This window comes from Lutra lutra, chromosome 9 (genome assembly GCF_902655055.1).
Source record: "Lutra lutra chromosome 9, mLutLut1.2, whole genome shotgun sequence".
In the NCBI taxonomy this organism is placed as follows: Eukaryota; Metazoa; Chordata; class Mammalia; order Carnivora; family Mustelidae; genus Lutra; species Lutra lutra.
The window spans coordinates 8,355,722-8,380,619 of NC_062286.1; the positions used below are offsets into that span (position 1 = coordinate 8,355,722).

Genomic DNA, 24,898 nt, shown 5'->3' on the forward strand with positions numbered 1-24,898 from the left:
AGGAGCCCGATGTGGGATTCGATCCCAGGATGCTGGGATCATGACCTGAGCTGAAGGCAGCCACTTAGCCAACTGAGCCACCCAGGCACACCCTCTTAAAAAAATAAAGCTTTATTTGATTTATTTATGAGAGAGAGAGTGTAAGTTGTGGGGTGGAAGAGAGGGAGAGAGAGAATCATGAGCCGACTCCTGGCTGAGCGTGGACCTTGTCTCGGAGCTCCATCTCAGGACCTGAGATCATGACCTGATTGGAAACCTAGAGTCTGATGCTTAACCAACCACACCACGTGGGCACCCCTTTTAATTTTAATTTCAATGACTATATTTTTCATTTCCAAGACTTCTAACTGGTCCTAGCTACTGGCTTTAGTTTAATTTTCCTATCTTCCTGTTTCATAATTTCTCTTTTCAATGCAAGTTATTCCTCAACTGGTATCTTTAAGCCTTCTGCTTATTTAAAGTCATTGTGAGACTGTTCAATGAAATGAATTTGGTGTGGGGCTCAATTTGAATGACTACATTTTAAAATTTGTTATTGTTTTCTTTCCTCTCACACCCAGCGCCCTCCCCAGTTTATTCTCCATCATCAGGGCTGGGGGATTTGAGAGACACATCCTCAGTCTGGCACCCTGGACACACCCTTAACTGGTTTTCTCCCCAGCCCCGAGGGCACAGTCCAGAGTCATGCCTCATAACAGCCCTGCAGAGCTCCTTTCTTATGGTGCTACTGGGGACATTTTAGACAGAGGCCAAGCTAGATAGCCATTCACTTTGATTCCTGTTTGAAAAGTTATGTCATCATCCTCCCACTGCCCTTTATAGCCTTGGCCCAAAGCAGGGGGGGCTGCAGATGTTGAAAAAAATATGTTGAATAAATCTCTTTTGCCAGCAGTGGGGAACAAGTCCCAGGACAGGCTTCAGTGTGGAGCCTGTGTCCCATCTCATGTGACCCTTTGCAGGGACTGGCCACACCCTCTGTGTCAGGACCAGCCCCTCGTGGACCTGCAGTTTTCCATTTTCATCTGTGTATGATTTTTGAAAGCACTTTCCTTGTTTTTGAGCCTCCCTGTGTGATTTTGCTTTAATCTTTTTAGGTACTTGGGTTTGGATTGGAGGAGTTGGTCATTCGGAGTACAAATTCACCATACTATCTTGACTATAAGCCGCAGACATGCTTTCTCTCTCAACCCAACATCGATACAGTGTTTAAGAAGGAAAGGGCAAGAGTAGACCCAGTGGCATGACATCCGAGGTCTCCATCCAAGCTGATTTTCACGTTCCTTAGGAATGTTAGTGTAAGGAGCTGTATGTTATTGAGATATTACTCAACCCAAGTTATCCAACCTATCCTTTAGGGTGTCATGAAAGATTTAATCACATGTGTGTGTGCCACCCTATCTTATGGAAAATATTTTCTTCACCAGCATTGTTCCCTGGGAATTCTGGTGGTGGCTGCCACTGTCTTTCAGGTTGTCTATGTCCCTGGCTTCCCAACACTTGAGAGTGACTCACTTGGAGCACGCAAGGTCAAGTCCACACGGTGAACACGTCCTAAATGGGAACATTGCCTCACTGAGTATCCCAAAGAGACACTGGCATATTCAAAGCAAAACGTTACCAGCTACTACTCCCCCCCGCCCCCCCTCCCTGCCCACTGGGATTTAGAATATTTTTACTTCCTATGAAAATGCCACTGGAAAGTTGGGTCCCAGTTCCTTCTCTTTGCTTTTGCTCTGGCGCCTACTGGCCGTGTGACGTGATTCAGTAAGTCCCTTGTACCTGAGTGGCCCACTGGGAGGGCAGTGCAGGGCTTCCCAAATGCCCTGATCCCCAGGGAGTTCTGGAGAGTTCTTCAGTCCCTCCTCTAGGGATTCTGACTCATAAAGGTCGGGTGGGGCCTGGGACCAAGTAATGTTAGTGAGCTCCCCAGTCGATTCTGATCAGCAAGCAGGCTTAGATCCTGAGTAGTAATGTTTGCAAAGTGCTCAGCGGACAGCTCTTGGAGCACAGCCAAGGCTCCGTGGGGGCCTCCCTGTGGCTTCCCTTTTCCCACATTCCCACCCCCTCCTCCCCGTCGAGGTCTACAGCGCCCAGGTGTTGCATACTTGGTGTCCCAGAGGAAAACCACAGGACAGCTGGTTTAAATTGCTCTCCTCCAGATGTTTTTATTTGATAAAAATAGGGGAAAGGACAATGCTTTACTCAAAGTTTTCATTTAAATTCTACCACCACTGATTTGGTCTATACTCTGTACCCTTTATGAAGCTCTGTGATATATAGACAAGTACGATTCTGGGTCCGCCCTGGAGATCTTGGGATTATACTGCAGCCTGAAAAATGTAAGGCATCGAGTCTGGCTAACGTGGGAGAGAAATCTTATTTATATTTAATTTAATTTACTTAATTTTATTTTACTTAATTTTATTATTTCATCCTATTTTGAGAAGACTTATTTTGGGTCAGGGGCCAGCCTTCCTTATTCACTTGGGCCCAAACCCCAGAGGCTTTCTCTGGACTAGCGTCCAGCTGTGGATAAAGTAAAAATGGGTACAGTAGGTGGAGCTAGAGAGTCAGAGAACTGGAGAATGCAGGGAGCCTGTCCTGGGGCTTCTCAGGAAGACCAGGTAGGCAGTCATCCTCCAAAAGGGCTGTGCACTAGAATCCCTGAACAGTTTGTTTAAAAACAAACAAACAAACAAACAAACAAACAAACAAACAAGCAAGACTACAGAATTCCAGATCCCATCCCTATGAAATAAAATTTCTGGAACTGAGCCTTGGTCACGCTTAACACGTTGCTCATCTGATGTGCAGTCAGGTTGGGGAAACACTGATCTGGAGACTCTAGAATAATCCAGATGTGAGCCAGGCTCTCTGCTGAATGATTTGGTCAGCGGGCTGAGCTGTTTTGACTCTGTAGTCCTGTGCTTTTCGAAGTGAGGTCCTCAGACCAGATTCCGCATCAGCATCCCCTGGGAGCTATTCACAGATGCAAACTTTCAGACCCCACTCAAGACTATCAAATCAGAATCTGCATTCTTTCTTTTTAAAGGTTTTATTTATTTGAGAGAAGGAGAGAGTGAGAGAGCAAGCAGGCATAGGGCCAGAGGGAGAGAGAGAATCTCAAGCAGACTCTGGGGCTTGATCCCAACATGGGGCTCGATCCCATGACCCTGAGATCATGACCTGGGTTGAGACCAAAAGTCGGACACTTAGCCAACTGAGCCACCCAGTGCCCCAGAATCTACATTCTTTACAAGCGTCTCTGGCTGACTCAGAGGTGACTGAGAGTGTAAGAGGTCATGAGATCTGTGCCTCTTGTTTGCATGGGTTCCATCCCCAGAATGGGAGCTCCAGCTCCCCGAGGCAGGGGTTGTATTTGATCCCTGGGCCCTCTCTGAGTCTGTTTCCTCCTCTCTGCTGTACTTCCTTCTCAAGGTTGTTAGAGGAAATCATGCCTGACTCCCATATTAGATTGTGAATTCTTTGAGGCCAAGGGCCATATAGTTTTAAAATTTCTGTGGGCCCAATGCCTAGAATTGAATGAATTTGCCATTTTGGCACAGAGAATTATCGACCTTGAAGCAGAAAAGACTTGATAGATTGTAGATTATAGATTCACCTAATGAACGGGTGAAGAAATTATGGTCAAGTAATGTTATGAAGTCAGATGCTCTGTTATCCTCGCATGAGCCTAAATGAGGGGTTCATGTGAGGATTCAGAGAGAGCACCCCACCACAGCTCCCACTCTCCCTGAGGTCCTTCTCCCCTTGGGGTTGAGTTGTGAAGGTCCTCCAGCCCCTCTGACCACAGCCATCCCTGTGTCCTCTGAGCTTCCACACCGGCCAGTGTGTGCATCACTCGTCTGCCCCGAAGCCTGGACTGGCCTCCTCCCACATTCCATGCTTGCTGTGGATTGTTCTAGGGGTTACAGTGTGCTCACATGGTACATAGCAGGCCCTTGGAAGACAGAACCACGGCTCTCTGTACTCCCCATCTGCTTCCCAGCCCAACACCTGACACAGGCTGAGCACATGACAAGAACGGATAACTTTTTGAATATTGATTAATTTTTTGAAAAATGGGCCCCTTTGATATATACAAAAGTTATGGGGATTACTCTATTGAAGACCGGCATCTGTACTACTTCCTTCACCAAAAAACCCAGGGTTTCATTGTTGAAACGCTCTAGGTCATTTTCTCAGCCTCTCCGGATTTCCGCCATCATCGGTGACACCACGGGGCTTCATCGTTCCATGTTCCTGCCCATACAATACGGCTCCTAACAGCAAGATGCAAGGCAGCCATGAGGCTGTAATTCATTCAGCTGGTCGCTCTGTACTTATCGAAAGCCAATTGTATGGCAAGTGCTGGCTGGAAACGTGGGATGCATCAGTGAACGAATCTGGCCAAAACAAAGCAAATTAAAAAAAAAAAATAAAGCCCTGGCCTCCTGGGGTTCACATTCTGGACAGTCCATCAACAAGAAGTATAATAAATATGTAAGTTACATAATGTATTAGAGGTCAAAAGTGCGATGGAGCTGGGTACCAGGCTCGGGGATGGCGAAGTGGGAGGGCAGGCTGTAGTCAGGAATGGCCTTGGTAGGAAGGTACTAGCTGAGCTAAGATTGGAAGGTGTCGAGGAGCGTCGTTTGATTTGGAGGGAAAAGTGTTCCAGGTAGAGAGATAACCAGCCAGTGCAGGGACCCTAAGAGAGAGCATTTGAGGACTAGCAAGGAGAGCGGTGTGGCTGGAAGGGGCGACGGGCGAGGGCAGAGGGGATGGAGCTTGGGAGAGAGGGAGCAAATAGGGCTTTGCCACCCACTGTGAAGACTCTGGCTTATCCTTTGAGCCCTTGCAGGGTGTGGGCCAAACAGTGTTGTTTTTTGACCTCTTTGGCTGCGGTGTGGAGAGTAAGTTATAAGATGAGAAACAGGGAGTCCAGCTGGGAGTAAACCGAGAAGTAAATTGCAGTTAACCAGGAGAGAGAGGAGGAGATTTACTGCGATGGTTAGCTGGTTAGCCAGTCAGCCTGGGTCAGCCCAAGATGAGAACCAGGGGAGGTGGTGAACAGTGGCCAGATTCTGGATGTGTCTTGAAGAGAGAGCTATCAGGATTTCCTGAGGAATTAGACGTTGGTGTGAGAGAAGGAGCAAGTTTACTCCAAGGTTTTTGGCCTGAGCGTCTGGAAGGATATAGTTACCATCAACCACGAAGGGGTGGGGGTACCCTGCAGGTAGAAGAGTGTGGGGTCAGCTGAGGTTTGGACTTACTGAGTTTGAGACACCCGCCAGATATCATAAAAGGAGATGTCAAGTAGGCCTTGGGGTACATGACTCTGGAATTCGGAGAGAAATCACACACATTTCGTGTCCTGGAAACCATGTGAAAAAAGTACAGAAATAGGGAGTGAGAAATCGTGTCAGTGTTGTTGATGGACCAAAGCAAGATTGTAGGATTTCCTAATGGCTCGAGCAACATGGATGCTGTTGGCGACGTTGCTGGGGACTGTGCTGGTGGAGTGGCCGGGGCGGGGGTAGAGCCCTGACTCAGTGGGTTCAAGAGGGAGCGAGAAGAGTGGAATTGAAGAAATGACATCGAGCAGATGACCCTCTAGAGGAGATTGCTGGGAAGGCAAACAGGCAGGCCAGGGGATCAGGTCAGAGGGTCTGGGATATGCAACAAGGGAAATAAAGCAAGAGGGTTTTGTGGTCGATTGCATCGGTCCGGTAGTTGTGTTGAGAGGCTGGCAGCCACCAACAGAGTGCTTCGCTCCACGCCTCGTGCTGGGAAGGCAGGCTCAGCTGCTAAGTCGTGATACGCAGACTCCGGCCCACCAGACGCTTCCAGGCCAAAGGAGGGAGAAGGAGGACCAAGCCCGACTTCTAGCTTTATCCACACCACCATTAGTCCCGAGTGGCCTGAGGGTGCTTCTTCTTGGCCCGTCATCAGGTCACAGGCCTCTGGGAGCTGCTGGTCTGAGCTTGGACACCTGGAGGCCCCCTCTCTGGCATCGTGGGTGCCTTCTCTGGGCAGCCTCCAGAATCCTGATTCACTTTCACAACTGAGCTCAGCTGTGCTCCCCTGGGCCGCCCTCGCTGTGCTCCTGCCACGCCGTGCTCCCTTTCCTGAGGTTCTCCAGGTCAGCATCTCCAGCCTCTGACCCGGAGAAGGGGTTTGCTCCTAAGAATGGAGTGTCTCTTGGGAACATCTGCAGAGGCCCCTAGGCCCCAAGAAGGATGATGTCCATTTCTGTGGAGCTCTGGCTTATCCCTTCTTTGTTTTTAAGCAGTGCTGTCATTCACATGGGCAGCACTAAAACCGGAGGCCGGCCTCCTGCCTCTTCCAGAAAGCTTGCCCCGCTCATGTGTTTGCAGCAGCCCAGAGCCCTGAGCCCTGCTCCATGCCAGGCTGGAGCAGCTGCAGCCCCCGGAGGTCTGTGGCTGACACAGGGGCAGGCGGGAGCACCCCCTGACCGCTCTGTCCTAGTAGAGGCTTTGGCTCCTGCTTCCTCTGCTTTGGCCAGAAAGACCGCGGCCTGCCAGAGTCTGTGTATCACGACTCAGGAATTCATCTGCCTTCCCAGTCCTGGTGAACTGTGTTTGCCCTGCTGTTTCCTTCCTTGCCTGCTGAGGTCTGGGGACAAGGAAAGGCCACTGTTCAGGGGTGGGGTGAGCAGAGCAGGGTTTGGTTGGCTGCCGTGGTTGCTGAAAACCCGACTCCCACCTCATTAGGTCGGCTTTGCTGGCTGTGGGCGCTGGCAGACCTGGGCACCGAGGCCCCCCTCAGCAGGCCAGGAGCAAGCCCCACGTCATGCCACGAGGCAGTGGGACAAGAGGGCAGGCCTGGCTTGTCATGCTTTCCTCCGCTCTGGGCAATTTGCCAACCCAGCGGCTCCTGGCTTTGAGGGCTATTGCTGGCCGAAGGCAGGCCTGTGGTGGTCAGAGGGTGTCACTGTGTTCAGCACTGACCACGGTGTCATTTTCTTCCAAACAACAGACAGCCTGTCCCTCTCGTGCCCCTCCCCATGGCCCTGACTCTGTGTGGACGTGGCTGGAGGTGGCCTGGTCAGCTGAGCTCCGTCCGGGGCGTTGGGGCGAGCCTCGGGGCGTGGGGGCACACGGTGTCCTGCCGGTCCTGACTCCTCTGAGGTCACAGCCTCTTGTTTGCGGCCTGATCTCCGACTTGGCCAGTGTCCAGCTTCACGGCAGCCCTCAGGAGACCAGATGCTTTCGTAGAAGGGACTGGATGTATTCAAGGTCAGGGGCTTCCTCAGTTCTTTATTCAAAAGTCCCTCCCAGAATCCAGGGCGCTGGGGCTGGCTCCCAGTCACTGCCCTCTTCCGAGAACTGAGGGGACACCGTCGTGTGGGTCGGATGTCTCTAGAGACAGCCGTTTCCTCATGTTCTAGGTTGTTGTCTCTGCAGAGGCCCCCCCACGTCGGGGCCGATGTCTGTGCTCGAAGCTCCGCTCGCACGTGCCTGACGCTCACCTCTGAAGTCGGGAAGGGGCAGAATTCCTTTCCCCTCCTGTTCGGGGACGCCCTGGGCTCTCCAGTGGGATGGCTGCTGGCTCTTCGTAGACGAAATAAACCTTGTTTATGAGGATCCTTCTCTCTTGAAGCTGGTATTGGGGGCATGGTCAAGGCTTTGCACATTTTGCAAGCAGAGCTTTGTCACGAAGACTATAAATCCTGTAGATAAACCCTCTACTTTTGGAGAGTCAGCTACAGGCCTGAGGCCACTTCTCGGGTCCACGGCCTACGTCCACGCCCTCGCCCCATGCTTGGAGCCTCCTCCGAGTCACATTCGTGACCAGGTGGTCCCCAGGCTCCTCTGGATCCTCATGTTCATGTGAAATATTGTGTTGTCTGTATCTCTTTTTTTAAAAACGCGTCCCCATAAGCACCTTTTTAAGGAAAACGTTTTTCCTGAGACTAAGTCGTTATATGTCATCGAAAAGAGAGAGGTGTGTTATTCTACCAAGTTCAGCTTGGTGTGAATTAAGGTTTGACTTAGTGGCCCGCGTGACTGCCGAGCCTTTGGGGAAGTCCTCTCAGGGCCGGACCACACCGCAGCCTCAGTCACCTTCTGACGTAAGGGGCTCTGAGGTCCCTGGAGGGTGTTCAGGAGAAAGACGGCAGCACAGGGAGGAAGCAATCCAGACCTTCATGTCCCCCGGTAGTCCCTGTCAGACACGTTGAGAAATTGTAGGTTTCTGTAGGTCTGTAAGCTCGAAGTGTTGTCAGTCTAGTCTCTTGCCACACTGCAGTCAGGCCGCTCACCGGTTCCGTCATTCACGCACCTGTCATTCAGCTGCTGGTCACCGAGCAGCCCCGATGCCCCAGGCTCTGAAGAACAGGAAGAATAAGGCTGGTGGCCGCTCTTGGGGGATCCCCTAGTGGGGTGGGGGATAGGCTGGCCAGGCCGTGGGACAAGTGTCAGCTCTGAGGTGTGAGCAAGGTGCTGTGAGACGATGCTGAGGACGTGAGTGGTCACACCTGCAGGAGGTGGCCAGGCGTCACAACCGGGATGCGGGGTGAGTGGGTGTTGGGAGCCAAGTGAGGGTTTGGGGTGGAAAGAGCACGTCAGCTGTGTGGCCTTTGGAAAAATTCCTCAGCCTTTCGGAAACTCAGTGTCTCCAGTACAAACCAGGACCGTAATACCCACAGAGATGAGAGAAGAATGATGGGGATAGAACAAGGGAGCTCTGGGCACACAACAGGTGTGTTTTCTTGTTCCACACTGGGGAGACTGAAGGTGTGGTGCTGTCACCTTGACACAGGTTGAAGTCCCTCTAAGTGTAGCTTCTAAGGGTCACCATGTATCGGGGTGACGTGAGTGCTGGGGGCTTGGTGTCTTGAGGTCACAGTCACCTGTGGTTCAATTCACTCTCCCCCCAAATGTGGCCCCCAGCATCTGCCCAAGGATGGAAACACAGGTCTTCATTGTGGACCCCCTCTAGGCTTGACCAGTCAGGTGGCACAGTGCCCGGGGTTGGGGGGGGGTCTCTCCACGTGGCCTTCCCAGGCTCTCCTCCTGGCCTCTGTCCCATCATGTGCTTTCTCCAGTGGGGCCCACTGCCGCCCCTTTGTGGGCCACAGCAGCAGCCCCCTGCCCCTCCGGAGGCACTTGGTAGGGAGGGAAGAGCAGAGGCTTTGGGGCTGGACAGACTCGGGTCCATTCACCCCTTGGCACTGCCACCGCGTGTGACCTTGGGCAGGTCATAGAAAGCTGGTTGGAGCCTCAGCTTCTTCATTTCTAGGATGATGCTGACGAAACTCTCTCAGGGAGCTGGTGAAGCTTCTAGAGGCATGCAGGTGGGCGCCCGGTGTGGCTCTCAGTGTGAGGTGGGCACGGGCTGGGGTGTCGGTCCTTGGGGCAGACTCCCCGCTCCCAGAGCCGCTGCGCCTTCCTGGGCGTCCGGGCTGATCCTCTGTGGGCTCGGCTGGTCTCACGCGGTCACTTCAGGCTCAGGGACACGCTGTCTCCCTCCGTGGCCGTCCTCAGCGCCTCTTCCTGAATCCCAGAGTCGTCTCTGTTCCTAGCTCGGCTCTCGGCGCTCCCTGTGCTCCCGTCTCCTCGCTGGCTTACAGCGACGCCAGGACCTGTGTGTCCGTCCGTGCTGCCTGCGGCTTTGTTTCCGCTTGCCGCCCTCCCTCGTTGGCCTCGAGAGCTCCTGCTTGGTCGTCAGCACCCAGCCCTCCTGCGATGACTCCCCCGAAATGCCCTCATCCTTCCCTGGGAGATTTTCCTCCCTTGGGGCTTCCCCCGAGCTTGGTTTCTGCCTCCACGATGGCACCCATCAGGCCGGATTATTAAGCTGCGTTTCTGCACCTGTTTTTCCTGCCAGACTATGAATGACTCAGGTGATGAGGTCTTAGTCATCTTTGTAATTGCTCCAGGGATGAGCTCGGGACTAAGCACAGGGCACGGCTTGGAGCGGGAGCTTAATTCATTGACTAATCCCGTCCTCACTGGTTTCTCTCCATTCAAGGTTGTCCGGAGCACCTGGCCCAGTGGCACATGGCAGACTCTTAGCAAGAATGAGTAACTGCAGGGCGCCTGGGTGGCTCAGTGCGTTAAGCATCTGCCTTTGGCTCGGGTCGTGATCCTAGGGTCCTGTGATCGAGTCCCGCATCGGGCTCCTTGCTCGGCGGGGAGCCTGCTTCTCTCTCTGCCTGCCTCTCCTCCGCTTGTGCTCTCACGCTCTCTCTCTGACAAAAAAATAAACAAAATCTTAAAAAAAAAAGCGAGTAACTGCATCATACCTTTAGTTACACCATTTGCTTGTATGTAGCAGTAGTAATAAAAATAATAATAATAAAATATGGCATTTATTGAATGCAAGGCATATAAAGGTTTCTGTGCTCAGTGGTTTAACTTCATCTATATTTCATCCTCATAATTACAGTATATTCTGATCTTCATTTCACAGCTGAAAAACCTGAAGGACATAAAAGGTAAATGACTAGATAAAAAAAAAAAAAAAAAAAAAAAGACTAGATCCGGGCCACACATCTAGTTTGTGAGGGTCTAGGATTTGAGCTCAAGCCTGTCAGCTTTGAGAGTCTGAGTCCCCGTATCATCAGGGCGCCCGGGGCTGATGTGGCCGTCTGCTTTCGTCAGTGGCTTTGCTAAAGCTGTTCCTTAACCATTTTGGGTAACCTCCCCCTCCCTCACCTCTCCGCGCCCCGACCCCGGGGTGTCAAGGCCTCGAGGTTCTCAGGGCTGTTTCTGCTGCATTTCATTCTCTGGTCTTGCGGCATCAGGATGACCAGTGTTTTCAGGGCACCCAAGAGCTGTTTGGCTCAGGTATCGTAAGACGCACAGACACAGAGATGACGAGCATGAAGGAAGAACTTGAGGATAGTCACAGAGCCCTTGAGCAGAAGGATGACACTCCGCACACCGGGCCACCTGTGGAGGCCCAGGTGGGTGAAGAAGCAGAGAGAGGAAGGAGGAAAATGTGGGCAGGAGCCTTTCTGTGGTTTCCAAGGGAAGGGATGGACAGGCAGGTGAGTGGACGTAGGACTGCCCAGTGGGAGTCATTTTTGCAGGCTGTGGGCCTTCGGGCTGTTTCCGGTGGTCTGGAAGCTGGCCCTGCCGTGATCGGGGCAGGTGGCTGGCCACAGAGGGGGTGAGTGGTTGAGGTGGTTGCGTTATGGGCTCTGGGTTGGTTGGTTTGCATGGGAAAGGCTTTCTCATAAATGTCATCAAGCTCTGGGACCCAAAGAAGCCAGTCACGGAGAGCTGGATTTTAACCGAGTCACTAGTTAAGAGTTTTTTAATTTAATTTTATTTTTAAGATTTATTTATTTGAGAGAGAGAGAGAGAGCGTGTGCGTGTGCACACATGAGTGGGGGGAGGGGCCGGGGGAGAGGAAGAGGGAGAGAATGTCAAGCCGACTCTCTGTTGAGCCATTGTGGGGCTCGATCTCGTCACCCTGAGATCACGACCTGAGGCAAAATCAAGCGTCAGACGCTGAACCGATGGCACCCGCCCCCCAGGTGCCCCCAAAGGATTTTTATTCTTAAGAAAATGAATACATATTGCTGATATTTCTTTTTAATCCTAAGAGTGAGTGTTCTGTGGTGCGGAGATGGCCCTGGGTTCTCTCCGTGGCTAGCCTGGGGAGGGGCAGCCTCCCCGTGGTCAGCAAGGCCCTCGATGCTCCAGCCTCAGAATATGCCCTCCCCTCGTTCTGCCCTTGAGTCTCCTCATTCAGACTTGGATTTCTGGAAGCTGCTACCATAGCCTCCCCTGGGGGGGAGGGCGCTGATGGAGTCGGGAAGGGAGGGTGAATGAGCCCCAGCGTTGGACGCAACACCTGTTATTTCGACAGCAGCGTTTCTCCAAAATAAGTTACCTGACTTATAAAAACCACCATTTGTTCAGTGGAAAGGGGGTTTCAAGATTATGTCCTGAGGAGGCAACGCTACATTCTCTAGTCCCTCGTGGAGACTGGTGATCGTACAGGGATGTCATAAGGGTGCTGAGAAGCTCTGAAGGAAGATGGTCTTTATCACTTTTTTCTGCTGTTTCCAAGTCTGTCCCCCAACATGGAGTTGGTTGTGTACAACACTCACTACTGTCCCCTGAGAGGCTGCTGGCACTGCGGCCCTGCTGCGGGATGGCATGGCCCCGCGCTGCTCGCTTGCGGACTCAGGGGGACTGATCTTCCAGGCTCGGAAGACAGGGCTTTGGGGGCTCAGAGAGCCTCGCGTCATTGCCCTGAGATCCCTGGGGTCTAACCTTGCCCTGACCCTCCCTGGCATTTTCCTTGTGCTTCTGGCCCCGCCCGGGGTGTTGTACCAGCTTCTCCTGCCTTCTGGATGCCAAGCTCCTGGTATAGTGCCTGGCAAACAGTGGTGCTCCATGATCGCCTGTATTAATTTAATTTAAGTTGAATTTCCCATCAGAATCCTCTAAGGAGAGGCTCCTTTCTTGTTTTCCAATCAATCCCGTCGTTGCGTAGATGCATACACGTGTGCGTACACTTATGGTCTGTGTGGGTTCTTTTCATAAACAGGCAAGGACGCACTTAGACAATGGGACTAGATTTCACACAGAGCAGTCCACTCATAAACACCCCCCACACCCACGCACACGCACACCCACACATCAAACACACAGAAATGCACACTGTGTAGACACAAGCAGATACACAGACGCACTTGCGAAGACAGGCCCAATCCCTCACCAGCCACAGCCACGCGATGCAGTTTTATACATAAGCGCACAGAGGAGTGCCACCCCACCAAGGCACATGCCCTGTTCTGACCATTTATTTCTCCCAACCACACGGCCTCCCAGCCTAACAGCCTGAGACAGCGACTTTCTTAAATCGCATGAGTTAGTGGCTTGGTTGGGTAGGTCTCTGGCTCTTCCAGACCCCCGAGTCGAGCCAGTGGAGCCTGACTGGTGTGTGGCCTGGACAGGAAGCGTATGGAGGCTTCTGTCGCGTGGCTGGAAGGCCCGGCTCAGTGGGACTGAGGACCGAGTGGCCAAGCAGAGCCTCTCGGCCATGGCATCTCAGGGCAGGCTAACCTCCTACGTGGCAGCTGTGTCCCCCAGCACTGTGGGAGGTCGAGGGGGACACGGGAAGGCTTCGAGTGACCCAGCCTCTGGAGTTGCCAAGTGTCACCCGTCATGTGTCTCACCAAGCATGCCAGGCACTTAGGCTAGCCCAGATGGAGGGATGGGGCTGCCGGCCTCAGCCTACGCTGGGAGGGGCCGCGGACTCTGAGGCCATCATATAGTCTGAGGCACACACGAGTGTGCACACATACAGCCTACCCAGCCCAGGAGCCGTCCTCACTGAGCACCCTCCGGGGGTGGCATCTGGGCCCGAGGCCGTGGCCATGGCCGTGGGGAGGGCTGTGCCCTTGGCAGAGCCGGGCAGCGTGCGGCCTCCTTTGCTCGTCTTTCCTGTGGGTGTGATGGAAGGTGAGGCCTGAGGAAGAGCCTGTGCTGGGGCCACGTCTTTCGGGGAGGGATTTCTATCCGTTAAGCTAAATCGGGTCCGTTTTCCAGGACACTTTGTGGGGTGTGCTCAAAGTCTGGAGTCACAGACCATACCCTGGATGCCCAGGAGAACACAGAATGTCAGAGCAGGAAGGGGACATAGTCTGTCCACTCCAGCCCCTCATGGTACACACAGGGATACTGAGGCCAATGGAAGGGGCCAAACTGGTCTTGGTCATGCAGTTGGAATCCCGTAGTCCTGGGTCCTTGCCACTGCAGGCCTGTAATCCAGGCGGTTTCCCCCGCTGGGGCCCCCGGGGCTGAGCACCCTTTGGAGAGAGGTGTACTTCTGTGTCAGATGTCTGGAGGACACTAGGCCTGGGACGGGGCAGCCACTGCTGGTCAGTGGTGAGGCCTGGGGGAGCTCAGCTCTCACACATGTGGCCAGGAGGACGTGCCAGGAACAGGTGAAAGCTTCCCCTTAGTGGTCTAAGACATGAAGCCACTGGAGAGCCACTGGGACCAACACCACCTTCCTCTTTCCTTAGGAAAAGTACAAAAATCAGGCTGTGCATAGCCCCCGTCCACACCAGTAGCCTGAAATGTGGATAGAGTGAGTCATGGCTTTGAAGTCAATCAAAGCTGGGTCATATCCCAGCTCACATACCCCTGTTTGCTAGCTCTGTGACCCTGACTAAGTCCCTTGAACTTCTGAGTTCCAGTGTCTTTATGTGTCTATGGAGAAAATCATACTTTTATTCTTCCATTCAGCAAGTGTTTATTGAATAGCTACTATGTGCCAGACACTGCTGGGGATACAACAATAAGGACAACAGGCACTGTCCCTTATGGAGGAAGCTATTGTCAGCTGAACAGTTAGGCAAACAAATGTAACTTTGCTAACTGAGTTAAATGTTACAAAGGAGTGATAGGGTGCCGTGAGGGGGTGCAGTTATGGTGTGACCAAGTTGAGGCAGCCAGGGACATCCTCTCTGAGGTGATACTTGGCTGTTGTATGGTCTGGCAATGAGTAGTAGCTAACAGCTGAAATGTGTCTCAGGCAGAGGAAATGGCATGTGCAAAGGCCCTGTGGCTGGAGGGAGTAGGTTGAATAGGAGGCATTAAAAGGCCAGTGTGACTGGGTCAGAGAGATCACAAGGAGCAAGTGGGAGATGAGACTGGACAGGTGGGTGGGAAATTTGTTCACTGAGTTAAGGAAGGGTTTGAAGCACTGTACACATTTTATGTATTTACTTAAATTACTTTAAGGGACACAATCAGATTGCCAACAGGATGACCATGGTGGCATCAAACTGCTGGATTACAAACAGGGATGTGGGCGACCCCATTAGGAGGCTGTGCCTGGTAGAATAATAGTGGTCCCTTGAAGATATCCATGTCCTAAGTCTTGGAACCGTGAATCTATTATTTACATGGAGAAAAAGAACTAAGGTTGCAGATGGAATCAAGGTTACTCAACACTGACCTTAAAATAGGGAGATTATCCTGGATTATCCAGGTAGGCACAGTATAATCCCATGAGCTCAGAGAGTGGGTCAGAGACCAGGACTTTGGAAGCACTTGACATGCCCCTGCTACTCTGGAGGTAGAGGAAGTATTCTTTCCCTCACTTTGTCGTTGAAGAAAAGGAATTTCGAAGACATGAAGTGATCTACTCCAATATCCAGGGATTAGATTCAATTCCCTTGGCTACAGACATTCTTAGTATTTCTGGGGGGGGTGGGTCTGGGGAACCCAGGGGGGTTCAGGGGGCCCGGGTTAGTGCTTGACTTAGTCTAATTTCAGCCCCACCTGTAGTGTCATCCACTTCATCCTCCCCCAATCAGAACAAACTGACCCTTACCATCTTTTACTCCAAGTTGTATTGAGTGAGAAAAGGGGATTTTGTCACTGGAATTATGATGTAGGAGGACATGCACATTTAGACTGACAAGATTTTGGAGATATGAAAGGAGTCTTTTAGTGCAACTCTATCTTCTGCCTGCTGGAAAAATTGAGACCCAGAGAAGGGAAGTGTCTCGCCCAAGCCTCCCTGACCTCCCTCCACCAGTGAGAAACAGAACTAAGGTCGGAATTGCCTGATCCCAGAGCAATCATCCTTCTGTTGTATCCTGGATGGGGCCCTGTGTTCCTGGAAACTTCAGCTGGAGTTTGAATGAATTTTCCCATAAAAGTAGGCTTTCTGCATGGAACTCAGTCCCCTTAAGACTCTAGCTGTAAGGTGAGCTGTGGATTCCTCTGCCTTCTCTTCCCAGGAAAAGTGAACTCACTTTGATAGAACCATTTCAGGATGAAAATGTTATTCTTTACTCCAAAGTAAGTTTGCAAATGGACTTCAGTGTGCTCCGTCTGTAAACTGGGAGCAGCCGGAGCCATCGCTGTGGACTCTCCTCCTGGTAACCTAGAAGCATTTCTGTCTGAAGCCTCCCTCCCTTTCCGCTCTGAGCTTGTGGGAGCCTACTGTCCAAATGTTTGTCCATCAGTGCAAGTACAGCAATACGTCTGGAGCCACATAGAGCTGAAGTTGAACTTGGGCCCGGGTCCCACGTGTGTGAGCTCGGGCGAGTGGTGGGCTACGGGTGGAGCCATGAGCCAGGACCTGGATCTCAATCTTCACAAAGATGCAGCTTCTCTGAGTACATGCAGGTCACCCCCAAGGACACTTCTCAGTAGACTCTCCTGGCAACCCTGGGGGAGGTAGCCCCACGTCGGTACTTTCTTGCTTTCTTTTTTTAAAGGATTTTAATTATTTATTTAAGAGAGAAAGAGAGAGTGAGCTGGAAGGAGAGGGAGAGAGGATGTGAAGCAGACTCTGTGCCGAGTGCAGAGCCTGACATGGGGCTCGGTCTCCTGATCTAAGATCACCACCTGGGTCAAAATCAGGAGTTGGACGTTCAACCAACTGAGCCACCCGGGCTCCCCCATGTTGGCTCTTTAGAAGAGGAAACTTCCCGTATGATTCCGCTTCTAAGTGGCAGAGGCCCCAACCACGCCATGACCAGTCTTTGTGGTTCTCTTTCGAGTGCTCAATACTCCGTACCCATTAGCTTGGTCACGTGAGCAAGCAACACAACCCAGCATAAAGTGAAAGACAGCGGGAAAGTGTCTTCCTATCTTCTGTCTGTTCATCCGTCCACACTTAACTGTGTTCATTCCCCAAGCGTTTTCCCATTTTTCTTCATTGATTTGTCTATTTCATCTTTGAGTCACACGGATGACTTCTTTTGTTGTACGTAACCATGGACAAGGGATGGTTCGAAACACAACAGGATCTTTGTCCATCGGCTCAGGCTACTATAACAAGAACTGGCTGTGTTCCTTGCATGACAGACATTTATTTCTTGGAGCTCTGGAAGGCTGGTTGTCCAAGATCGGGGTGCCAGTGGGGTTGGGTTTTGTTGGGAGCCCATTTCTTGGCTTGTAGACCAACCACCACCTTCCTGATGTGTGCTCACACAGTGGAGAGACATCTCTCTGCTGTCTCTTCTTTGAAGGCACTGACCCCCTTCACAAGGGTTCTACCCTGATAACCTTATCACATGGCATTATCTCTTCATTCTTTTTTCAGCTCTGGGGTAACCATTTTACTGTTTTCCTCTCTTTATAGATGAGAATACTGAGGCTTACAAAGCCTCAGATGGAAATACTGAGGCTTACAAAGGTAGAATTCCATGCCGAAGACCACACAGCTCTTAGGGGAAGAACAGGGGTTCAAACCCAAGTTTATTTCCAGCATCTATGACTGCTCCCTGCCTGGTGCGTGGGCTCTGGAGGCTGCGCTTCAAATTCTGTGTTAAGAATTTTGAATGACAATGGACAAATCGTTGTGGGGTGGGATGAGATTATTTTCTTCTTGACTTCGAGAGAAATTCTTGTTGCAATACACAAGTTCACCATTCTGGTGTTCTTGTGTTTCTGTTTAATCTCTGAAATCAAACCAAATGTTTGGAGGGTTCAGAGTTCCCCTGGCAGGAACATACATTTGGCATTTGATTTGAAACTTTATTTTTAACTGGGATCAAATGCAAGCATTGTGGATTTAAATCGCTGCTGGCCTCCCTAGCCTGCCTCGTGAGTGTGAAATGAGTACAACCACTGTACCCAGCGCGTGCTCGTGCCCCAGGAGGAATTTGAGTTGGATGGTCTAGAACATCTGTATTCGAGCCGCATGATTTTTTTTTATAGCATGCTAATATTCCACAGGAGCTGAAATGGGGGTAGTAACTAGATTCTAAGAAGTGCTTTAAATGCATCATTCAGTTGAAACAGGACTGAACTAATGGCCGTACCAAGCAGTTCATAGACGAACAACCTGGTCTTGTTGTGCCACTTTCCCAACAACGATTCAGACTTGGGTGGGACCCCGTGGCTCACATCTGCTGCCTTTCCAGCGCCTGTTGGAGGAAACCCTATCCCGCTTATCCCAGACGTGCTTCCAGCATACTAGAAAGGTCCTCCTGGAATTTATCCTTCCGGTTTTCCTCATTTGGTTAATGATACCATCATCTACCCTGTGACCCGGGCCACAGACTGCAGTCGTCCTCCACATGTCTCTCTTCACCCACCCAGCCCATCCACATCCCTCACCACGCCCAGGTGATTCCACCATGAGGAGGTGCCCTCAGCCGCCCCTTCCTCTTCAACCCCCCTGTTCCCGCCTTGGCTCACCTCCTGACCACCCTTTCCTGGAATAGGCTTTAAATTCACTCCTCAGCCCCCAATACCAGACATCGGAATGATCTTATAAAACACAGGTGCATTCATCCCTCTCCTCTGTACCCCCACCGTGCCCAGAGACTGTTCTCAGACTGTGTTCTCTGGAACCTCGGGTTCTGCAGCCAACACCAGACCTGGGGCCTCTTCCCTGATGTAGTTCCTCTTGTGTTTATTTACATGAGGCCTCCTAAGAGATCTTGTTTGAGGAGGGCATTTTTCTGAATAAGAAAGGGGCCCCACTTTACCCACATCTCCTGACAGTGCCCCCCCCCAATGGTCCTTCCCACTGTTCTCCGGTCACAGTCATGGGGCCCTCTGAGCTGTGCTCCAAATACACATGTGATGCCTTTGTTTCTTTGAACACACTCTCTTTTCTGCTTGGAAAGGCCCCTCTCCCTCCTCTCTTCCCTGAGAGCCCCACTCATCCTTCAGAAGCAGCTCAGACATCCCCTTCTGTGGACGGCACAGAATGCCTTGTACTCCCTGCCAGAAAACTGCTGGCTCCCTCCTGTGCTCCCAGGTGGCCTCGGGCATGTCTCAGAGGTCATCCCGGGAATGACAGACTTGTCTACCTGTCTTCCTGCCCAACCCCGCTTGGCTGTGAGTGACTCAAGGGCAGAATTTGCATTTCCCCAACTATGCGTTCCCACTACCCACCTGAGCACCTGATCCCTGAGAGAAACTCAGTAAATGGTGATACAAAGAAACATGTCAACTAATCACCAGCATGGGCTGGAAAAGCCACATGTGTCCGATGTGCCACAGGTAGGGCAACGGGTCGAGGGGGTGATGGGACAAGGGAAACAGACACAGGGGGCTTCAAAGTTTGTCCATTCTGGGCTGCTGTGGCTGAACCTGGAACATAGGTGTTTTTGAGTATAACTTAGGGAGAATTTGAGACCTACAAAAACTCAGCATGTCCCTTAGGCTGGGCTACACCAGCGTGGGACTGGCATTCTGGGGGCTCTACCTGGGGCACCTGTAGGAAAAGCGATGGCGCAGTTCCCCCCGGCTCGGGTGGGGCCACACCAGCAGTCTGACTGGCTCATCTGCGTGCTAGGCTCTGCCCTTCCCTGAATGGACTCCGTCAATGCTCACAACGCTCCTGTCATCTCTGGGGTGGCTCTTATACCCATTTTGCAGCTAAGAAAACAAGCCTTGTGCAGCCACAGCTAAGAAGCTATTGAGGCAGCACTAGAAGGCATGACTTCTGACTCCAAGTCCCATGGTTTCGGCACGTTGCCCCACGTGTGCTTTGGGAAGGAGAGAAGTGGAGACGGGGCAGGGATGGTAGTGGCAGGGATGGCGGGGGAGGGCAGATTTATGACTTCGTAATGTGTCCCGTGTAACCCAGACCTCACACCCTCCATAAACATGCTCAGAGAAAACTCAGCACGTCCTCTTCTTATTTAATTTCTTTTGTTTGAGCTATAAATACGTACCACACAATTCACCGTGTTCGGGAATATGGCCTAGTGGGGTGTAGTATCTTCACAAGGTTGTGTGCTGTCATGACCACTGTCTATTTCCACAACATTTCCACTTGTCAATTTCTCCTGTTTTTCTTTTTCAGATTCCAATGATGAGGGACCCTGGCTGGATTAGAAACGTGTGGCCTTCGAACATTAATGTGAGTGATGTTGCTGTGAATGTACCGTTTGACCTTTACATTTCCAGGGGAGAGCAAGGGCTCTGACGAAGCGTGGCGTTCTGCTGTGGATACAAGCCATCTCCCAACCAGGACCCCGCCCCTCCCCCATGCTGGCTGAGCTGGCTCGTGGCTCCTCCTGAGGGCTTGAGGAGCCCGGGATGAGCTAAGATAATTTGGCTAATTTCTAACCTCTTCTCTCTGGATCCATACTCCCCCAGGCACAGAAATGATTTTGCTGCCTCCCAGATTTGAAAAGCCTTCCATGGCTCCCTAGTGCCCACAGGAAAAGATTCATATTGGCACCCAAGCATTTGCTGGTTGCCCCTGGTGGACTGCCCTTACGGTGGCTGCGGTCGCATGTACCTAACAAAAGCCCCCACAGCTCTCAAATCCCTTCTGCAGATTCTGCTTCCTCCTCCTACGCACTTTGGTTCCTTTGTCCTGCGTCGGTCCCCCTGCCCCGTGTGGTCCCCAAGCCTTGGGCCAGGCCCTGCTGATGTTTCCTGTGACTGTATTTAGTGCTTTGCAGACCACGGACCCTTCCTTTGGGAACTCCTGAGACTCCATGTTTCGAAGACTGAGGGCCAGCGCCGTCCTCCACCCCTTGCCCATTCTGGCTTCTGGACTCGTCCTGGATATGGTTCGCGGAGCCTCCGTGGTGGGGGGGCGGGGGGGATTCTGCTGCAGCACTTGGGTAGCAGGGCCGCGCTTCATTTCCAGTTTCTGTCTCGTAGTGCCCTCGCCTTGCCCCAGAACTGTCCCTTAGGCTTCAGCAACATCTTACGACCTGCTGTATACCTCTGTGGGTCTTAAACCTGAGCTCTTTTCCTGTGGAGGATGGACTTGAGGAGATAAGTTAGGAGGTGGTGAGGCTCAAGGAAAGGCTTTTGGAATGATCCAGGGAGGAAGAGAGAAAGCCTGAATACTCATTTGTCCCTCTGTGGGCTGTCCTAAGCCTTGGAGATCAGAGTGAGGGTGGCATATAGTCTCTGGTCTCAAAGAGCTCCCAGTCTGGCGAGCCTGGAGAGCCAGGAACAGAATGCGGAACAGAGGATTTGCCGGGGACTCGGGAGGCCGGGCATGGTGCTGGCCAGAGGGAGAGGTTCTCCCGGGAGATGATTCCACAGGCTTCAGTTGAATGAGTGAGGAAGGCAGCTGAGGGAGGCCTTGTCCCAGGGACTCAATGAGGAGCAGGTCTGTTTCCGAGGGGATTGGCAGGGACGGGGCCCAATCAGAGGCCAGGAATCCGGACCAGCAGGCGGTTAGTGGCAGTTAAGCCCAGAGTGAGGGGAGCCCCCGACCAAGGAGGAGAGTGGAGGCAGGAAGTCCCGGTGAGTGAACGTCTCCTCCTGGCCATGGGCTTGCAGGCTGGTGGTCACGAGGCAGTGAGGCTGCTTCCCAGGGTCGAGTCCCCATTCCGTAGCCCGGGGGTGGGAGCCCATGACCACCAGGTTTCCAGACCCAGCCTCTGGCCATGCATGGTGCAGTGGCTACAGTGTACAAGAAAGGGAGGCCAGGAGAGGGAATAAATGGGACTTCTCCCGCACACCCTGCTCTGCCCCTCACACGGCTCATCTAGAAACAAGATCAGAAGCAATGGACAGGAGATGCCAAGCAGGAAGTTTCTGTCTCGAGGGTGGAGTGACAGGAAGTCTTGACTGTCTGAGGCAGGAGAACTGGACTAGGAGGACACGTCCTGGCCTTGGCCCCTGAGCCCTGCCACTTAAGAGTCCGTGTGTCACCGAGCAAGTTTGCTTGCTTCTCTGAGCTTCAGCGCCTCGTGCGCATGTGGGGGTTCATGCAATCGTGAGCATAAGGTGCTTGCCGTCCAGCACAAGGCATCGTGCAGAAGAGAAGCGGGGTTTGGAACTCAGCGTGATGGGTGGAGAATTTAGAAGCAATTCATAAAAAAAGGCTTCCAAGACAAAGCTGAGTCTTACGCTAGCCAGGCCTGGAGGTGTTCTAGAACAACACTCTGAGTCCGGGCACCTGGGGCTTGCAGGTGAGTGGCGGGAGATGACAGAGGAGGAGAGCAGGAAGCAGGGGCGCTGATGGCATGGATGTAGGGCTGCGTCTACCTTCCTGAGGACCCTAGACTTTATTCTAGTGGTAATGGTAATGGGGATGGGTGGCCTGGAAAGTCCTAAAGCAGGCGATGCCCCCTCAGATCTGCAGCCCCATTAGAGACCAGTCATGGGGTGGGCTTGGAGGCAGGGAACCAGTCAGGAGTTCACGTTGGCCTTCTTGAGGGTGAAGTGTTTGTGGACTGTCTGGAGGTGTCCAGGAGGTAGTTGGATGTAAGGCCTGGAGCCGGGGGCAAGGTCTGGACTGGAAATACTGATCTGTGTATGGCTGCCGTCTCCAAGGGGAGGCTCTCTACGTCTGTCCTGTGCAGCTCTGGCTCTGTCCTCATTGCTGTGCAGATGGGCTGGGTACCCAGGAGTCAGTGATGAGTGTGTCATGGTTTAGCTTTTCGTTCGAGGGCTCACCAGTCATTAGAAGGAGTAGCAGAATACAAAATGCTACAGTGACAATGCTTTGTGACATGTGCCATCATGGGCTTACATGTGGTTCATAAGTACAGAGAAGCCAGTGACTGATGCTTCATGGACCTCAGGGATGTCTGAGCAAAGCCTTCCCCACGAGGTCTAGCTCTCTGTTTGGATGCTGTAGCTCTGGGAAACAGAAACCCAAAGAAAAACCAAACCCAGACACCCCCGCGCCTCCATCCCCACAGGCATGCGCAAGGACACACACACACACACACACAGATTCATTCAAGACAGACAGCCCTGAATTCCGGAGGGACATTCAAGCAATGAAGTATTTACCCAAGCTCCTTAACCCACGTTGCTCTGGGAGGGGAGAGAACGTGCTGAGCTGTTTGTTACGTGGAGCCTGGCACATCTTTCCTGCTGTGCTCCTGAGGAGCAGCACTAGCGTGAAAAAGCCTCCCTCTCAGCCCGCCAGCGCTTGGATTGCAACATTTCTTGTAAGAGCAGCGATTCTCAGAATTCTGGGTTGTCCGGCTCTAGTTGCTTGAAACTTGTTGCTTTAGGCTTGAAAAGTTTGTTTTCCTCGCTGGTTTTAAGTTGAAAAAGGACTGGATTTAACATGTAGTTTTCTTGGAAGGAGCTTGTTCTGGCAGGAGGGTGGGTGGGTGGGTGGGAAGTGATTCTGTCTGGACTTAAATTTATTTTTGAAACATTTCATCAAAGCGCTCCGTGTGCCTGGCTTCTAGAAAATCAGCGAGGAAATACCAGCTGTGGTTCACGGCCACGGTCTCTTGGTCCTTCCTCCAATCTGTTTTCCTGTCCCCTTTGCACATTATCCTGGGATTCTGCTCTGCTGGAGGAGAATGTAGCTGGTTCTCGCAGAGCAGTAGGACAAATGCATTCTCCTTTCTTATACTCTGTCATTTGTGTATAATCTCACCCTGTTTTAGTTTGTTCTGTGTTCAGACTCTGCCCTTCTTATATATGGAGCATTTCCTCCAAGGTGTTCTTCCCGGGGGGCTTTTCCTTGTCATGGGGAGAAACAGAAGCTTCCCATTCTCTGAGCCCCCCTCTCCATACTGTCCTTAAGCTTTTCCCTTAGTCTGCCACTTGGAAACCCTCACATTCATTATGTTTAAGCCCTTACTTACTTAAAAATACATTTAATGTGTGCCCTAAAAAGTACATTTAATAGGTACTTAAAATGTATTTAAATTTTAAATCTAAATTTTAAATTTGTAAAAATGTTATTTATTTTAAAAAGTTCAAACCACTTTAAACATATCTCAAACTGTTTTAAACATATTTTGAAATGGGAACTTGCTTTAATTGGAATCTGTCTTTTCTAACTGGATGGCCATGATTTTCATGTAGTCGTTGGTTTTCCTATTTAACAAATCTTTACGTGGTCCTTATGTGACGGGTTCTTGTCTAAAAGCGTTATATATGTTCCTCCTCCCGGCAGCCCTGTAAGTCGGTCCTATTACTGTCCCTGAGGGATGTCGCGGCTGAGAGATTGAGCTGCTTGCCCAGGTCACACAGCCCGTTAGGGCTGGGGGTTAGGATTTGAACCCATACCTGTTGGCTCCAGAGACTGTTCGTAAACACTATAGAATGCTGCCTCCGGTAGAAGGTTCTCTGTTGAGCACTTTCAAATTCTTGTCATTGATTCCTTGCATTTAGTACCTTTGGCTGTGTCTGGCTCCCCAGACTCTCAGCTGTGTGCAGGTGCACTATTCGCCCCTCTCTCCGGGAGACTTCTCTCTTCCCACTTGCTCTTATGTCCTATGTTGGAGCTGTGACATCCGGGCGCCCTCACGAAGTCCACTGCTACCCAGACAAACATGCATTTGTTTTCCCTTTACTTCCAGGTGTTGCATTCAATTTCAAGGAACAGAACTCAGACACTTACAACAATGCAGAAAACAGGAGGGGCTTCTCGGGTGGAAAAGTTGTGTAATCAGATTTGGAAGGCAAGAACGAAGGGAAAGGTGGCCTGCAGAACTAACACAGAGCAAGCTGTCCCCTGCACCACCTGGAAAGGGGACTGTGGCTGAGGGAGGGGCCACCAGCCCAGTAGAACCTCCAACAGGCGCTGGAGCCACACAGGCATCCCCCTTTTTAAAAAAGATGTTTACCCCCCACCATCGTACCTTGCACATAGTAAGCGCTCAGAAATGGCTTGTTCCATGAGTATGTTCTTTGTGACTTCCCTCCTGCTTGATTCTTGATAAGGCCACTGGTATTTTTAACATTAGTACCCATGTACTTACTTTATTTTTATTAGGATACTTATTTTTGTTAGAGCTGGGTTTTTTTTTGTCATTTTTACTATGATGAATATATATTTGCAGCCAGGCATTATGATCCATGATATGACATTTAAGCATTCATTTAAAAATATGTATTGTGCAACTACTATGTGCCAGGCCCCATGCTAGATACTTAAACAGAAATGGTCTTTTCCTTCCTGCAGACTCTGTCTCCTGAAGAGAGATTTTACAATAATTGCACACACAACTAGAAATTTTGAACTATAACAAACA

At 51.4% G+C, this 24,898-nt stretch overlaps 1 protein-coding gene across 2 annotated transcripts in view; it reads left to right on the top strand.

Annotated features, from left to right (window-relative positions):
- The window catches only part of LPIN1 (lipin 1), a 130,670-nt gene that overhangs the window by 15,661 nt on the left and 90,111 nt on the right, over positions 1-24,898 (top strand). For both annotated transcript variants that reach the window (XM_047743739.1, XM_047743740.1), the window contains exon 2: positions 19,780-19,836. In XM_047743739.1, coding sequence (XP_047599695.1) covers positions 19,780-19,836 — 57 coding nt within the window. The remainder of the gene's footprint in view (positions 1-19,779; positions 19,837-24,898) is intronic.